The sequence below is a fragment of the Chelon labrosus genome (assembly GCF_963514085.1).
Source record: "Chelon labrosus genome assembly, chromosome: 10".
Taxonomy (NCBI): domain Eukaryota; kingdom Metazoa; phylum Chordata; class Actinopteri; order Mugiliformes; family Mugilidae; genus Chelon; species Chelon labrosus.
The window spans coordinates 28,264,298-28,278,551 of record NC_140360.1 but is presented as its reverse complement, the minus strand read 5'-3'; the positions used below and the strand labels follow the sequence as shown (position 1 = coordinate 28,278,551).

At 40.3% G+C, this 14,254-nt stretch overlaps 1 protein-coding gene across 2 annotated transcripts in view; it reads left to right on the top strand.

Annotated features, from left to right (window-relative positions):
* mtor (mechanistic target of rapamycin kinase) overlaps positions 1-14,254 on the top strand; it is an 85,909-nt gene that overhangs the window by 43,541 nt on the left and 28,114 nt on the right. For both annotated transcript variants that reach the window (XM_084553183.1, XM_084553184.1), the window contains 2 exons: positions 8,638-8,713; positions 10,409-10,548. In XM_084553183.1, the coding sequence (XP_084409309.1) occupies positions 8,638-8,713; positions 10,409-10,548 (216 nt within the window). The remainder of the gene's footprint in view (positions 1-8,637; positions 8,714-10,408; positions 10,549-14,254) is intronic.

The window sequence follows — 14,254 nt, the reverse complement described above, 5'->3', positions numbered from 1 at the left end:
CTCAAACAGACTAACATCTTTTCCACGACTACAGGATGTGTCTTTAGACATGGTCGTTTAAGAAATGAGAAGCTGCTCATAGCATCAGTTGGGGTTAAATAACTTGTTGCCAGCTGAAAGATAATCACCCATGCAGTAATTATCAAATAGGAGGCTTGTGCCTATTTGCTTAGTTAAAGCCAGGTGGAGACTTTTGTCTGGCTAGGGAGTGTAGTTAGAAAATGTTAAATGTCTCTGTCCTCCAGTTTTAATAATTTTGCCATTGGAAAATGGCCATTTGATATGTGTATTTGAGAATTTACCTTGAATACTTGGGCCACCCGTTCTCATTTCTGGTACTATATAGCATCTCCTACTGCTTCACATATTTTGTTGTAAACATGAGCTCATCGTGGACTCTCATTTCTTCTCTAAATGCCCTGTTGCCGGGGAAATGTTTGTTTCAGAGACAATGGCTGGTTTATGCAATGTTCCCATCTCTAGTCTGCTACAACAAGGCAGGCGTAGTGGAAAGTCCTCCAAGGCACTAGAGTTAGGTTCTTTCTGCCCAGGAAAATTGTTGATTGCATTTTGGCTATCCAGCAAATGAACAGTTCAACAGCCACAAAGCACAGAGAAGTGTCATTCCTCATTTAGAAGAAGAGGCTGTTGGCTTGGCTAGTATCAGCCAAAGGATACATATTTTGTGTTGTCCAAACCCATGTAACCTTAAACTGAAGCAAAATGTCAACTCAAAATGTTGTGGATGTGTATGAAACGTTTCTCTCTTTTTAAAACATAACACCAAGGCCTTATTTTGCCATGTATTTGAGTGTAATTGACAGGCATGCAAGTCTTTGGTTACCTGAAGACTGTACAATGGCCGCTACGTAGTTCTGCAGGAGTTTTGATGATGATATCTTGCCATCATTGCATGTGTACTGACGCTCGGTCAACAATATAACTTTAGCTAATAATATTACCTTCAGTCAACACAGCAGGTCTTAGTTTTGGACTATAGAGTCAGGTTCATAAATATTGGGACATCGACACAATTCTAATCTTTTTGGCTCTATACACCACCACAATGGATGTGCTTTAACTGCAGACTTTCAGCTTTAATTTGAGGGTATTTACATCCAAACCAGGTGAACAGTGTAGGAATTACAACAGTTTATATATGTGCCTCCCACTTTTTAAGGGACCAAAAGTAATGGGACAAATTAACAATCATAAATTAAACTTTCACTTTTTAATACTTGGTTGCAAATCCTTTGCAGTCAATTAGGGCCTGAAGTCTGGAACGCATAGACATCACCAGACGCTGGGTTTCATCCCTGGTGATGCTCTGCCAGGCCTCTACTGCAACTGTCTTCAGTTCCTGCTTGTTCTTGGGGCATTTTCCCTTCAGTTTTGTCTTCAGCAAGTGAAATGCATGCTCAATTGGATTCAGGTCAGGTGATTGACTTGGCCATTGCATAACATTCCACTTCTTTGCCTTAAAAAACTCTTTGGTTGCTTTCGCAGTATGCTTCGGGTCATTGTCCATCTGCACTGTGAAGTGCCGTCCAATGAATTCTGAAGCATTTGGCTGAATATGAGCAGATAATATTGCCCGAAACACTTCATAATTCATCCTGCTGCTTTTGTCAGCAGTCACATCATCAATAAATACAAGGGAACCAGTTCCATTGGCAGCCATGCGTGCACACACCATGACACTACCACCACCGTGCTTCACTGATGAGGTGGTATGCTTTGGATCATGAGCAGTTCCTTGCCTTCTCCATACTCTTCTCTTGCCATCACTCTGGTACAAGTTGATCTTTGTCTCATCTGTGCATAGGATGTTGTTCCAGAACTGTGAAGGCTTTTTTAGATGTTGTTTGGCAAACTTTAATCTGGCCTGCCTGTTTTTGAGGCTCACCAATGGTTTACATCTTGTGGTGAACCCTCTGTATTCACTCTGGTGAATTCTTCTCTTGATTGTTGACTTAGACACACATACACCTACCTCCTGGAGAGTGTTCTTGATCTGGCCAACTGTTGTGAAGGGTGTTTTCTTCACCAGGGAAAGAATTCTTCGGTCATCCACCACAGTTGTTTTCCGTGGTCTTTTGGTGTTGCTGAGCTCACCGGTGCGTTCTTTCTTTTTAAGAATGTTCCAAACAGTTGATTTGGCCACACCTAATGTTTTTGCTATCTCTCTGATGGGTTTGTTTTGATTTTTCAGCCTAATGATGGCTTGCTTCACTGATAGTGACAGCTCTTTGGATCTCATATTGAGAGTTGACAGCAACAGATTCCAAATGCAAATAGCACATTTGAAATGAACTCTAGACCTTTTATCTGCTCCTTGTAAACGGGATAATGAGGGAATAACACACACCTGGCCATGGAACAGCTGAGCAGCCAATTGTCCCATTACTTTTGGTCCCTTAAAAAGTGGGAGGCACATATACAAACTGTTGTAATTCCTACACCGTTCACCTGATTTGTATGTAAATACCCTCAAATTAAAGCTGAAAGTCTGCAGTTAAAGCACATCTTGTTCGTTTCTTTTCAAATCTATTGTGGTGGTGTATAGAGCCAAAAAGATTAGAATTGTGTCGATGTCCCAATATTTATGGACCTGACTGTATGTTCTGTGGCTCTGTACCTCCCACGTGATTTCAGAACAAAACGCATACTTGAATTAGATTTATGTAACTGTTACACGCTTATAACTTTGCAGATATCCTTTTAATAATGTTGCCAGTCACTTAGAAACACAATCTCTTTCTTTCTCTGGGAGAAATAAGCGATTTGATTGACGTTTCTGCCGGGTTCAAAAGTCCCAAAGTTATCCTGTAAGGTGCTCCTAGGCCACCTTCACTGGATGACCTACAGCTCTGGGCTTCATTCATGGCAAAATCATATTTTGTCTTCATTTCTACATAGCTGAATTCAGTAATTGACAAAACGGCATTGATGGGTTTGTCTGATCCCTAGTAGCCTTATACTTAACAGGATCCATGTTAATAAATTGATTGATTGGTGTGATATATTACATAAGGTGCTGATAAGACATAGTCAGCGATAACAAAAAAAAAAAGATAAAGTGATTCAAGTTGGTGCACCGTGAGTCACTTCTTCCTTGAAAAGTGCCCAGATATCCATTTAATTCATTTAACATGAAGGATCCGAGTCAGGAATTGGCAATCAAAGGTCTAAAAATCAGTAAGGCTTAAGTGGTTTCTTCCTAATTAGATTATATTAGGTCCAGTAGTGAAGACTTTGTATTTATTTTTTATTTGACATCTTTGAGCTTGACATGTGTATTAACCTTTGAAGAGGGAAATATATTTCTTCAGTGACCATGCTCTCATCTAAATGAAAAGCCATTTAGGAACAGATGAGTTGGTGGGTTGTGGATTATAGAGAGGATTTTCTCTCTATCATGGAATATTAGTTGCCATGTATGACTAAGAGTTTTACATTTCTGTAAAACCCAAGGTAATGGTGTCTTATAAGTATGCTGATCTAGTATAAGCATGCTGACATAACCTACCACTGTTCTTTTAACATCTGTTGGACTGTGGATGTTACATAGGCATGTACCACCCACCTAGACCAAACCAGACCAGACACCCCCACCCCATAGCAATGACACTCCTTGATGGTAGCAGCCATCCCCAGCAGGATGCAGCCTGACACAGACACACACACAAAAACGCTTTAGGAACAACTCAGAAAACATGAAGAACAGCACAAGGTGTTGATCTGACCTCCAAATTCACTAGATCCCAAACTGATCAAGTATCTGTGGGATGATCCACAGAGGCCCTTCACCTCAACCCATAGGACCCAAAGGCCCCCACTAACAACATTCTCTGACGAGTCACAACTGTTTTGGAGGCACAAGGGAGACCTACACAATATTAGGAAGGTGTTATGTTATACCTTATTGGTGTATGTTGCAGCGCGAGTCATAAAATAAGCTGAACAATCTAGGTATATGGTCTTTATTTGTCCTCAAAAATGTATTGGTATTTTTTAATGTTTACATTATAGAGTCTACTGAAAGATCTTAAGGACTAAAAAGTGTTATAGATGATATTTCCTTCTGGACTTCTGTGGAAAGAACAGCATACTAATCTCATTCAGGGTTTAGAATTGAGCATTAAAAAAATATGATTCCGAATATGCAGAAGATAATCTAGATTTAATGGTAATAATAATAGTAATAAATAAAGGTAGTAATAAATACTCTTGGATTTACAGCTTAGAACCTTGTCTCATGCTCTTCTTTGTGGTGTCTCCATTTATTATGGGAGCAAATCAAAGAAAAATTAGGAAGTGATACTTGTTGCAATCAAAAGAGAGATTCGACAGTGGTCTCAAAGTTTTCTGCTTGCTAATAAGTTTTTACTTGAGGAGAACATTACGTGAGCCATGTCATCTGGATGCATTTAGACTGCGCGTGCTTGGAGCTGGCAGCCAGATGGCTTCAGTGGAGGGACAATGAAATCTCCTGGGTCTGCAGGAGAGAAGCCTTCATTCTGATTTGTCTTCTTGGATAAAACCACATCTGGGCAGTTTTAGCATACCTCAGCAGCTTGTGTGCGGTGGGAAATGGAGACATTGCAGTCTTTTGTTCATTTGGTGTTAGAAAGTTGATTATTTGACAACAGAAGAAGTCATTCAAAGGTCCAGTCTAAATTACCAGATATATACAACATAACCATGTGTTGCTGTGAGTATTGTTCACAATACTGAGTGGTAATTGTGTTTATTAAAGACTGTGGGATAGTAATTTAATTGGTTGCTGAGACTGTGCATGGCACTCTATCAAGCTCCATGAGAGTCTCAGACAAATGTTGTTTACTAAAATGAGCTCATTTTGTCATGTTATGTAATCACACTTTGTCTGGTTTGATTTCCTTAAGGTCGTTAAGTCTTTTACCATATGTTTACACAAGAAGCTTTGGTACAATCCCTTCAAATGTGAGTGTGTAAAATAACATTATTAATTGTTCTGCGAGATCAAAGATGTCTTTCATGCTTGCATGTGTGACAAAAGTTGTATTTCACTTCTAAAAATCTGTTGTAATGGTTTCATTGTAAGGTCATATCAGTACTTCAGCAAAACTGTTATTGGCCAGTGCCTTTAATTTGGTAATATAATATTCCATGTCTCGTGAACATACAATAACCTCTCCTTCATGTATGTTTTTTTTTTTTTTTTTTTAATACACTTCTTACACTATTCTTTGGCACTCAGTTTCTTTAGCTGCCCGACCTGTCTCACATATGTTCTAGCATATGTATATGCTAACTACTAGGGGTGTAACAAATTACCGATATGAATCGGAAATCGGTTTTGATTTAAAAGATGTGAGTGCATCGATACACAAGCCCCTGGACCGATTAAATGTACCACGAACCGGTCGATGGCCCGATTACAAAGTTATGAATCGGGTTATTACCGTAATTTCCAGACTATAAGGCGCACCTGAATATAAGCCGCACCAGCTACATTTTGGAGAAAACTACAGATTGTTCCATATAAGCCGCACCCGACTATAAACCGCACCCAAGCCGCTGGTGTTTTAATGTTTAATTACCGTAAGAGTTTCTTCTACCACGGAGGGGATCGTCGGGACAGAAATGACTGTTTGGAAACGCAAAGCGTCCCATTTATTTACATTTGAGAAACACAATAAATCTTTCAATCAATCGATCGATCAAACTTTCACATCTTTGACATTACAAACAGCATTCGTGCAGTGCACAAATAATACAACGGTGCGCTCCTAGCGCACTTCCTGCAGTCATAGTACCGTAGTAGTGCAGTATAACAAAAAACAAAGCTTACAACGCTTGACGAGGCAATAACGTTAAATGGCTAAATTTAATTTGTTTTTAAAAGTGCTTGCCTGTAACACGGCAGCAAAAGTGCAGTAACCCGGCTGCTCAACTAAATAACAGCATCTTTTTCTAAAACAGCCAACACAGCAGTAAAGGTGCAGTAACACGGCCGTTTAGTGTATCAAAATAACCAGCCTACTATATCAGAAAAGTCAGCCAGATCGATCGCCTTTAACTTAAAAGCAGCTCTCAAGTACCTACTGCATTTGGACTCACTTGGTTTGTTTTGCTCTCGTTACCTGCGCGAACTGTCTGTCTCGCTCCTGCGCTTCCATGATAGTGCGCCCCTGGTGACCGTTAGCTGTAAAAATCCATAATAAACCGCAGGGTCCAAAGCAAGTGACAAAAGTAGCGGCTTATAGTCCGGAATTTACGGTATATCAGCAATACAGCTGGAAGCCCCGCTTGCTTATTCTCTTTCTCTCTCTCTTTCCCGCAAAAATCTCGCGAGACTCTATTAAACTTATCACTATGAAGGTAAACAATATCACATTTTTAGGATTGATTTAGGAACATTCATAATGTAAAATGTCTACTTTAAACAAGGAACTATATCGGATTACTCTCTAGGCAATTGAATCAGGTCAACTGGACTTGGTTTTTGTCTGTGTCTGCGGGCTAGTCAGACTGGCCTGCTAGTCTCTCGAACTGATGAAGCCACTTGGATAAGGAGCGAAACGTCTTCACAGACAAAAACCAAGTCCAGTTGACCTGATTCAATTGCCTAGAGATGCCTTTGACCTGGACAAATGAGAATTTGCACAGACTCATCGGATTACATCATATTGCACTGAATCGTACCGAATCGTACCGAATCGGATCGGATCGGATCGGATCAAATCCTACCGAATCGAATCGAATCGGTTGTTTTTAAAATGTATCCTTCCTGAATCGTTTCGTACCCCATGTATCTAGATACGTATCGAATCGTCTTATATTGGAGAGATGCACACCCCTACTAACTACCAAATGCACTGGATCTAGGTTCAGCTCTGTATGTGCGATGTGCAAAGCCTGGACCAAAGAATTTCACTCAAACTCACTGCAAAGACTGCAACCAACAGCCAGCTGGCACTTACGTTGTGTGCTTTTGAGTATTTGAATGCTCAGATGAGATGAAGATGTAAAATGAGCTTCTCTAAGCTGATAAGCCATTCACAGTGATCTTTCTGGCCAACGGCTGACTGTCGCCTTGGTGTGTCATGGCCTCAACAGCTCACTGGGGCTGCTCCTTCAATTCCATTACTCCTCGCTATATTTTGAATTGATATATCATCAATGAATTACAAGAATTAATGTGATAATTTTTCATGAATGACATAATTAAACAGTTAAATGTTTCAATGTTAAGCTAGTAGCAGTAGGAAATGTTCAGTTTGCATTACAAACCCACTTTCTGAACCCACTGACTAATGTCTGATGATTCATATCCAGATATCCATATATCTGTTGTAGAGATAAGATTGGAAGTAATTCCGTATAATACCTAGTTTATAATAGAGAAAATATATAAATACTGCAATATCTCAATACTGAGATTGTCCCTTTAAACTATATTAGGCACATCTGTACTGATATAGTATTGTCACACAGCACAAACGATGTAACACCTCACAAAAACATTACTGTACATTTTAGTTGTATTCATACTATCAGGACAGCTTGTGCTTTTTGCCTCAGTTTCGCTTCTGTTTTCAACTATGTACAAGATAGCCCCTGTTGTGATGTTTTGTTATTTTACCTGTCATAATGCTGGTCTATACCAGCAGGTCCCTAAGCTTTGGCCTGACCACTTGCTGTGTCATTTCATCACATTTTCTGGCCTTTAACCTGTGTCACACCAGATTTCTGCCATATATCAAATATCCTTCATCAACTTTTGCCTGCCGTCTTCAGGAACTCATTGCATACCGGCCCTCTTCAAACACTACATTTTACAGATGTATTGGCCGTGGCTGCATACGGGCATTGCAGTTAAGGAAATATAATAGACTTGCGGTTCATTTGAGTGTTTCCAGATGTGGTTGCGGTGCGGGTCAGTGGAGGGTGTACAAACGAGAATTGTGGTGTCTTGACAGATAATGCTTCACTTGTCAGACAAGCGTGACAAATGTCAATAGGTGCATTTACTTTTTGCAATAAACACCTCTGCAGAAATGTGAAGCCTATATTTAACATCAGCTAAATGTATTGAGGTATGTTTCTGAGGTAAGAGTACCTCATTGTTGGGGGAATTTCTTCTGCTCGAGGAACATGGATAATAGTGGGATATACCCAGTTACCCCATTCAATGCAAGGTGGTGTTTCCATTGGCTTGGTGTGCATCCTGTCTTAGTTAGCACTCTTTGTATGCAGAAAGCTGGTTAAGGATCACAGCCTTGTCTATTCTTCAACTTGTTATGTTAGCTTTAGCTGTGTCAACACATTCAACACACCTGAAATGAAATGGCACCAACAGCTACACAGTTGACCACCTTTGTGTAATCACTTACAAGAAGAATGTCCAAATCCGTGTTCAACCATAGTGTTTTGAACAGTATCATTGTTAGCTTGTACAAAAAGTTTGCCATGAATGAAATATATACATGCATGGCCACTTTGCCATTTCCAATGCCATGACAAATAGTTAAAGTTCATGGTTATCTGATATATTCCACATATTGAACTGAAGGTCTCCTCAAACAAGTACTCCATGTTTTATGTTCAAACTGACCTAATATCCTGTTTGTGTGTTATTATATCTTACAGCATCAACAACAAACTGCAGCAGCCAGAAGCTGCATCTGGTGTCCTGGAATATGCCATGAAACATTTTGGTGAACTGGTAAGTGCTGTTTTTTTCTGAGGTCTTTTTTCCAGTCCTGCAAAAGAAAGCTTTTCATCAAAATTGTTGAATCCTGCCCAATCTGCTACTTAGTCCAGCCATATCTGGCAGCACACTATGTCGACAATTTAAAAACCTTCAAGCCTATACGATAATCTAGTAAGAATACCTTGTAGAATATTTGTTTAATATGTGCACTATATAATTGCACAATCAATAGTGGTTAGCCAGCAGTGCCTTTCCATCTGGTAAGTCATCAATCTCCTTGATTTCAGAAATCACTTTTTTTCACTATTAACAAGAGCCTACACGAGCTTCAAAACTTTAATTTCTTTATGTATTTTCAGACTGAATGTGTTGTTAGTGGACTGTATTATATGAGATCTCCTGTCTGCATGCACTTCTTCCCGGGATATCCTTTCCCCATGTACACAGTTTAAGGGGGTGGAGGGTTACTGGCTACACAAAAACCCAGAACACCCTGTTCTTTGTGTGCAGCATGTGGAAAAACCATCTGCTCCACTGACCAATCATGGGAGGAGAATTAGCTTTTTGTCCAGTTGACATGTTCTTACATTTTGCACACATTTTATGTATCTCTGCTGGTCCCTATGTAACTGAATTTCTTGGTTTTACCTGTATACAGTACACATATTCTATATTTTCTTTCTGTCCTCATGGAGTCATATTTCTTTGTCTTCGTCATATTTCTGTCTTTTTTGTTTTAGTTTGTGTTGTGAACTACACCTTCTGACTGTTATTAAAAACTCTGGCGTGTTGCATGTTCTCTGTCGATGGACCTGGTGTGCATATGAAATAACTGTCAAACAATGGACATGCTTGGGGTTTTGATGATTACACAGATTTTCCACATCAACTACAAACCAGGAAAAGGGCAATGTTATTATGGTCTGTCTCCTACCCTTTAAACAAATTACATCATTTAGTTAATGTTGTTTTTGTTTTATTCTTACCAGACAGACTTCTTATGTTCATCGTCAATAAACTCAAAATATAACTACTTTAAATTAAACCTTCTGTGGCAGTGGATCCATAAAAGAAAATTGCCATAATCTACAATTGCCACAAACCTGAAATTGGTTACGTGGTAATGCAGTGGGGAATAAAGAGAAAACCATAATATGTACGTGGTATAATTTAACATGCATATTATGATAACGCAGGCACTTCATCTTAGAATTTAGTTCATTTAATGTCAAGTCAAGCATGATTTTCAATAATGGGAACTCCTGTGGGAAAGGTTTTTCCTTCAGTGTTATTGAACTGCATTTATGGATCTCTGTAAAAGCATGGTAAAGACTCAGTAAAAACTGTTTCACTGCGGACTTTCAGGAACCTTGTTTATGAGGTGACTATTTGGAAAGCTTTACTGTGGGAGAATGTGAGGTTTTCTTGTTTAGCATAGCAATGAGGAACCCCTAAGTCGGTGACCGCCTTGTTAGACAATGCCCAGGATTGGATGATGAACTTTAGTCATGCTATTGTTGTATTCACATTTTTTTTTTATATAAATGCATCAGAGTGGTGTTCCAAAACTCATTAATTAAATTCTCAAATAGGAAAGAATAAAAAAACACTATGGCTCTATGATGAAATGCTGAATAATAGTTTTGTGGTGTTCAACAGTTACATTGTTCTAGTTTAATGTTGTTCTGTGATGCCTATCTCCTCTAGGAAATCCAAGCCACCTGGTATGAGAAGCTTCATGAGTGGGAGGATGCCCTGGTGGCGTATGACAAGAAGATCGACATGAACAAAGAGGATCCAGAGCTCATCCTGGGCAGAATGCGATGCTTAGAGGCCCTAGGAGAATGGTATGTTCTTAGTCATACCTATTGTTCATTCAGCAGCGCTGCTAAAATGAATTCAGAATCACAGTTATAGCCTTAAGGTCTCAGATTTACTGGCAGTTATGACTGAGACAGTATTTGTACTGCCTGTTTCCAGTTTAGCAGAAGTTAGTTTTTTCAAACATATTCTGTCCTGAGCTTTTTGGTGTCGCACAATTCAGTTTAAGTGAAGAAAAAATAAAAGCACATTAGGTTCAGTTTTGACTGTTCGGATGAATAGACGGCAACTTAGGTTGTAGACTTTCTGTGAGCTCTTCCATGTCCCACTTTCATTTGCTCTTTGTGTTGGAGGCCTGTTCCTAACAAGTCCTGACAATAGGCCCCTCTTTTGGTACCTCTGGCTTGACAAAAGTAATTTTACTGGTAAATGCATGAATAGACATCCAACAACAGTAAGAGGTACTGCCACTCCAGGGAAACTTCACCACAGCTGAGGCCCAACTCCATAACAACCGCCCACCTTCAAAAAGAATCTTTAGGGAAAAAGAACATCACAATATGTCCAAGGGAACCAAATATGTGGATCTTTGCAGAACTTGTGACACAAAGCAGATGCTGATATGCTTATGTAACCTGCCGTCCTTGTGTCATTGCTGTATACACCATGATTCATTTCTTAGGAAAATGATTCAGTCATTTTTACAAGAAAAACATTTGGCTGAAGTGGAGCTTTGTGTGTGAATGTGAATAGCTAAGGCTAGGAGATGATATAACAGTTGACCAGGTCAATTAAAGAGGTCAGACTAAAGAGGACACAATGTTACACACTTGCATTCATCTCTGTACTAATCCAAACAGTTAATTAGTCTACAGTTATATGATCATCATATGACTTAAAATTGTACATGCTTTACAGACTTAAGTATTAAGTAAATACCTGCTGCTTCAATTCAAAGTCATTTTACCCTTCTTTCTGCATCTTCTATATTCTATAGCTGTCAAGTGTCTTTTGGAAATGCTGTTATTTTGTGATTACTCCCTTGACATACCACATAACCATTTCCAGGCTGTTTAGTAATTTTTTCTTGTAGTAAGCGTTGTCCTAAACTCCCCAGGTTCGTGACAACCATGGCATTTTATTTTTGGGCTGTCCGTCCTTCCCGTTCTCATGAACGCAGTATCTCAGTATTGCCTTCAAATTTGTCAAATTTAGCATTCGGGCCAAACATTAACTAGAAACTACAGATTAACCGGTTCAATAATTGTACTTGGCCCTCATCAATTCTGGCTGTGTCCAGCTTTTCAAATATAACTCCTCTTTGCCCCCACCATGATTCTGTCTGTCCTGGAAACTTGGCACTTACTTGATGTTCACCCCACGTGGGGAAATATACACAGAAAGAGAGTATTTAATGTTATTATAGAGATATCATCAGATCAAGTGTTTAGTTGGTTATTGGTACTGATATCTCCCTATGGAAGTGATTATCAAAGGCTTATACCACCATTTTCAATTGTCGCCATTGAGATGGTTTTTATTGTAATTATTAGTGGAATATTAGTGGAATCTTTTAAATTCCAAAGATGTGAACGCTAGTGTACTGGGTCATTCATTAATACACAGGATTTAGATGTAACAATCCCTTGTGCCAAAATCCCAGGCAAAACACATTTTAGAGGCCCTGTCCAGCTAAGAAATCCTAGCAAACCTACAGTCATATAATATGACGCTTAACCTATAATCTAAATAAACTAAGTAAATGCTGCTGGCTTGTATGGCCCGCTCAGCAGCTGACGCTAACTCAAACCTTGTGAAATATTCAGTAAAATGTTATAATCCCTTGTGCTAAGATCCCAGGCAAGACACATTTAGAGGCCCTGTTCAACTAAGAGACCCTACCAAACCTGTGGTCATGTGATATGACAATTAACCTATACTTAGCCCGAGACAACGCCAACAACCAACCACAATGGATGAACAGGAAAAAGAAATGAGAGGTGCCAATACACCATCAATCAAATCCCGCCGGGATAGGCGCATCCTGTCTCTCCCCCTCCATCCATTAAGAAAACAATAAAAATAAATAAATAAATAAATAAATAAATAAATAACAAAAGCTGGAGAATACTGTCAGTAGCACAAAGTCCCGGTTGTCCGAAGGCACTAGCAAGCAATAGCAGTATGCAGCATGTCATTGGGGTTTTCAAGTGGGCACCTCCCTTCACCGATGTTTCGTTAAGTTAGGCCCACGACACCTCAAGAAGGCTTAACAGTGAATTCCAGCGTCCTGGAGTCACCCCCCTCCACACTGCCACTGCAAAACCTGTTTTTCTCACCATTTCTCACCATTAATATTAGACAGCAACTAATATTTCAATAATTAGCCTAGTCCTTTATGAATCACGAAACAAACAAAACCACCATGGTTCGCCCCGTTAATGCGGACTGAACCACGAACCAAACAAACAAATCTACCGTGAATCGCCCCGTTAATGCGGACTGAAACACGACACAAACAAACGAAACACGAACCAATCGACCACATCTATAATAATTTGCAAGCACGCTAACGTCACGCAGCCATCCTTACCTTTAGCTAGCTCCCCAGCTAGCATGCTTTCTACGAACCCATAGCCACTCGCTCGCTCTCTCTGCTGCCTGAGACATGTTAGATACCGCAGTCCTCTGGCTCCTTCCTTGTATGCCCAGCTCGCTCAGAAGAGCAATCGCCGATTTTGCTACAAATCCACGGCATCCCACTTCTACCGGGCGGAGATAAACCTTCCAACCATTCTGCTCTGCATCTGCTGCTAACTCTGCATACTTAGCTCTCTTACGCTCGTCAGCCTCCTCAACTCTGTCTTCCCACGGGACAGTCAGCTCTATGAAATAGACTACTTTCTCTGGCTCAGACCACAACAGCAGATCTGGCCGTAATCGAGTGCTAACTATCTCGGTTGGAATAACCAGTTGTCCATTTAAATCCGCTCTCATCTGCCAGGCTCCTCCTACTCTTAGCTGTCCCGTGTTATGCCTGATGCCTGATAGTCTAGCCTTTTCTCCCTCCCGTACAAACTTAATACATCTATTCTCTCTGTTAACGGCCATGGAATTTACATTCACCCGTTTTTCCTCAATTACAGCTGCTAAACATTTCAGTACCTGGTTGTGACGCCAGGTATAACGTCCTTGGGAAAGACTAACCTTACAACCTGTCAGAATATGTCTAAGCGTGCAGGCACAAGTGCACAGTGGACAGGCATTATCCTCACCTACCCACTGGTTTAGGTTCTGGGGAGTTGTCAGCACATCATAAGTAGCCCCTAACATAAATCTAATCCTGCTAGCCTCCATGCTCCAAAGCTCTCTCCACTTCACCTTCCTTTTCTCCACACTCTCCCAGTTCACCCACTGACCCTGCTTAGCCTGCGACACTGCCTTAGAGCATCTAACTGCTTCTTCTTGTTTCCGTACCTCTTCCACTACTATCTTTCTCCTTTCTACTGCTGATGCCTTGCTCCATAGAGGTTTCCCTGCACACAGCCCCAGGCCTCCACGCCCTTGCTGTACATTGCCTATGATATCTCTATGCCTAAGAGCTGCCTGTGCTTGCTGTACTGCCTCTTTTGGTTTCCACTTCCTCCCTGTCTTAACAATAGGTGCTGCGCTCCTAACCACTGGATCCTTTGACTGAGTAAGAGTCATTTCCAGTCTAACTTTAGCACACTT